We start from the raw sequence: 4,557 nt of genomic DNA, 5'->3' as shown, positions 1-4,557 counted from the left end.
TCTGATCATAAACTCAAAGTTCATCGGATCCCAACAAACACAGCGCAAAAAGAATTATATCGTATGGATCTCCAAGAGACTATTGTATTGAGAATCAAAAGAGAGAGAGAAAGCCATCTAGCTACTAACTACAGACCCGTAGGTCTACAATGAACTACTCACGCATCATTGGAGAGGCACCAATGGACATGATGAACCCTTCTGTGATGGTGTCTAGATTGGATCTGGTGTTTCTGGAACTTGCGACGGGTGAATTGATTTTCGTCGACTCCCCTAGGGTTTCTGGAATATTGGGGTATTTATAGAGCAAAGAGGCAATGCGGGAGGTCACCGAGGTGGGCATAACCCACCTGGGCACGCCTGGGCCCCCAGGCGCGCCCTGGTGGGTTGTGCCCCCCTCGAGGCACCCCTATGGTACTTCTTCGGCCCATCTTGTGTCTTCTAGTTGAGAAAAAATCCACAAAAAGGTTCGCTGCGATTGGACACCGTTTGGCATTTATTTCCTGTGATGTAAAAAACAAGCAGAAAGCAGCAACTGGCACCGGGCACTATGTCAATAGGTTGTTACCAAAAATGATATAAAATGATTATAAAATGATTGTAAAACATCCAAGAATGATAATATAATAGCATGGAACAATCAAAAATTATATATACGTTGGAGACGTAACATCGATAACTTTTACAAACATGATCATCTCATACAACAACGTATATCACATCATGTCTTGACCATATCAAATCACAACATGCCATGCAAAAACAAGTTAGACGTCCTCTACTTTGTTGTTGCAAGTTTTACATGGCTGCTATGGGCTTCTAGCAAGAACCGTTCTTACTTACGGTACAAAAACCACAACGGTGATTTACCAAGTTTCTTGTTTTTACCTTCAACAAGGATATCCCGCAGACAAATTCTGTTCAACTAAAGTAGGAGAAACAGACACTCGCCAGCCACCTTTATGCAAAACTAGTTGCATGTCTATTTGTGGAACCGGTCTCACGAACATGGTCATGTAAGGTTGGTTCGGGCCGCTTCATCCAACAATACTGCTGAGTCAAAATAATACATTGGTGGTAAGCAGTATGACGATCACCGGCCACAACTCTTTGTGTTCTACTCGTGCATATCATCTACGCATAGACCTGGCTCGGATGCCACTGTTGGGGAAAGTAGCATGCAATTTCAAAAACATTCCTACGCTCACGCAAGATCTATCTAGGATGTATAGCAATGAGGGGGCAGTGTGTCTACGTACCCTCATAGACCGTAAGTGGAAGAATTTCACAACGCGGTTGATGTAGTCGACCTTTCTTCGCGATCCACAAATCAAGTACCAAACGTACGACACCTCCGAGTTCTGCACACGTTAAGCTCGGTGACATCCCTCGCCTTCTTGATCCAGCAAGATGTCGAGAAAGTAGATGACTTCTGTCAGCACGACGCCGTGGTGACAGTGATGGTGAAGAGATTCGTGCGGCCTAACCACTACGAAAATATGACCGTGAGAGTAAACTGTGGAGGGGGCGCGGCACACGGCTAACAATTGATGTTGTGTTGTGCTAGGGCACCCCCGCTCACACACACACACACACACACACACACACACACACATATATATATATATATATATATATAGGTTGGAGGGAGAGGGGAGGCAGCCATCAGGCACCCCAAGTAGGATCCGAATCCTACTTGGGGTTTTCCCAAGTGGCGCCCCCCTTCCATAAATTGCCGGAGGGGGAAGGAAAGGAGGAAGAAGGAAGTAGTACTTCCTACTTTTCCTTTTTCCCTTCCTCTCTTTCCTTCTCCTCTTTGGCCGGCCCATATGGGGGGAGCACCAGTTCCTTGTGGCTGGCGTGTTTCCCCTCTTGTCCCATAAGGCCCATATCTTTTGCCGGGGGTGCCCGGAACCCCTTCCGGTGATCCGATATGTACCTGGTACCCTCCAGAACACTTCCGGTGTCCGAATACCATCGTCCTATATATCAATATTTACCTCTCGACCATTTCAAGACTCCTCGTCATGTCCGTGATCTCATCCAGGACTCCGAACAACATTCGATCACCAAATCACATAACTCATATATTACAATATCGTCAATGAACATTAAGTGTGCGGACCCTACGGGTTCGAGAACTATGTAGACATGACCGAGACACCTCTCCAGTCAATAACCAATAGAGGAACCTAGATGCTCATATTGGCTCCTACATATTGTATGAAGATCTTTATCGGTCAAACCGTTATGACAACATACGTTATTCCCTTTGTCCATCAATATGTTACTTGCCCGAGATTTGATCATCGGTATCTTTATACTAGTTCAATCTCGTTACCGGCATGTCTCTTTACTCGTTCCATAAGACATCATCTTGCAACTAACTCATTAGTCACTTTGCTTGCAAGGCTTCTAATGTCTGCTAGAACTACCTTGGTATTTCCCCAAAGAGGAAGGGATGATGCTGTATAGCGACGGTAGGTATTTCCCTCAGTGATGAGACCAAGGTTATCGAACCCAGTAGGAGAACCTCCTCACACCACGTAAACAAGACCTGCACACAAGTAACAAATACTCACAACCGACATGTTAAAGGGGTTGTCAATCCCTTTCGGGTACAGCACCTCAAGATAGGCAAACAACATGACGTAAAAGTGGTAGATAGGATAAATAGATTGCGGAATAAATAAATGAGGTAATAGCACCCCAGGTACCCTAACTTGTACACAATGTGATGATCTAGTCCCAAAGTTGCAAAACTAGACCAACCCATACCCCAACTTGCATCCAATGTGATGATTTAGTCCCAGGCCAATCAGAGCTCGCCAATTGGCTGGGCTGGTCAGCGCTGGCAGTTTTGCACAAAACCCCCTGCTGTTTCTCTGATTCAACCCGCAGTTACCCCCCACCTGAATTAAATCTGTCACACGCTCAGCGTTGGCCGGAACCGCACCCGGCGCCGGCGAGAGCTTCCAGCTGCAACCCAGGTGAAAAGCCGGCGTGACGAGGGGCACAAAAAAGATGCGCCCTTTGTTGTGCTGTTTCCGTAGGTTGCAAGTGGGGAAGAAGGAGCGGCGAGCGTTAAATCGACGGGACGGCACGGCACGGCTGTGTGGGCGGGTCCGGTGGAATTGGTGCGAGGAACGGAGGAGAAGGCTGTGGCTTGGGTCGAAATCGACGGAGACGAGTCCTCCAAGGCTCCAACTGAGCGGAGCGGGAGGAGAGGAGCTGGATTTGGTTGCCGTAGCGGCGATGGGGATGGCCGGCGAAGAACAAGCCCCACCTCCACGCGCGAGCGCTTGCACGCACGCATTGTGCTCTGCTCCTTGTACTCCGAAGGCGAGAGAGGGCACCTCCGAAGGCGAAGGCTGCGACGAGATGGAGGGGAGCGCGCGACACCCGGCACCGGCAGGCACCATTGTTGAAGGAGCGCTTAATGCATCGTGAGGAAGAGAAAAGAAACAAAGAGCAGAGAGCAGAGCTTGGTCGTCTCTTGTCCCCTTGCCATCTCTGCTGGATCCCCGCCCCACCCAACCAGCGCCGTCCGTCGGCCAGCGGAAGATGATTTCTTATGCGCCAGACGTCGTGGATGGCCGGCCGGCCGACCGGGGTCAAGTAAAGTGGCCTATGTTAGCACCGGATACGGGAGGGAGAGGAGGATGGGGCGTCGGTTGGTGTTGAGATTCGGCCTGAGCACAAGAGCGGCGGCGAGGGATTTCTGCAGGGAGCGGAGGATGGTGGTCGTGCGCGCGAGATTGGGGTGGCCGGAACCGCGATGCCCTGGATGCCGACGATGGCGCACTTGGAGGTGGCGCCGCTGTAGCCCATCACGGTGAGGATGGTGACATAGAGGAAGAGGAAGGTGGCCATGAACTCGGCGATGCCGGCGCGGTAGAAGGACCAGGACTTGAGCTCGCCGGGCTCGAACAGCGGCGCCGGCGGGGGCTCCTTGTAGTCCTTGTCCTCGGACCCCTGCGCCGCCGTGCCGATGGGCTGACGCTCCGAGTACTTGTTCGCCCCGAGCCGCACGTCCTCCTCCTTGCCCTCCATCGCTGCTGCAGGACCGGACGTGAAGTGGATTCCTCTGACAGGTTTAATTCAGGTGGGGGTAACTACGGGTTGAATCAGGGAAACAACAGGGGGTTTTGTGCAAAACTGCCAGCGCTGACCGGCCCAGCCACTTGGCAGCCAATTGGCGAGCTCTGATTGGCCTGGGACTAAATCATCACATTGGATGCAAGTTGGGGTATGGGTTGGTCTAGTTTTGCAACTTTGGGACTAGATCATCACATTGTGTGCAAGTTAGGGTACCTGGGGTGCTATTACCTCTAAATAAATTGCAGTAAAGTATTTTTGTATTTTTGGTTTAATAGATCTGAAAATAAATGCAAAGGAAAATAGATCGCAAAGGCAAATATGATGAAAAGAGACCCGGGGGCCGTAGGTTTCACTAGTGGTTTCTCTTGAGAAAAATAGCAAACGGTGGGAAAAGAATTATGGTTGGAGAATTGATAGAACTTCAAATAATCATTATGATATCCATGCATTGATCAT

The 4,557-nt window shown here is 49.8% G+C and overlaps 1 protein-coding gene across 1 annotated transcript; it reads right to left on the bottom strand.

Annotated features, from left to right (window-relative positions):
* Positions 1 to 3,633: 3,633 nt before the first annotated feature.
* Positions 3,634 to 4,063, bottom strand: LOC123039133 (probable aquaporin PIP1-2). Its single transcript, XM_044462411.1, has one exon. It carries the CDS (start codon positions 4,051 to 4,053, stop codon positions 3,634 to 3,636), a length of 420 nt encoding a protein of 139 aa, XP_044318346.1. The 5' UTR covers positions 4,054 to 4,063.
* Between the last annotated feature and the right edge of the window lie 494 nt (positions 4,064 to 4,557).

Source organism: Triticum aestivum, chromosome 2B (assembly GCF_018294505.1).
Source record: "Triticum aestivum cultivar Chinese Spring chromosome 2B, IWGSC CS RefSeq v2.1, whole genome shotgun sequence".
Lineage (NCBI taxonomy): Eukaryota > Viridiplantae > Streptophyta > Magnoliopsida > Poales > Poaceae > Triticum > Triticum aestivum.
Note: the sequence above shows the minus strand (reverse complement) of the source record. Positions and strands in the feature narration are given on the sequence as shown.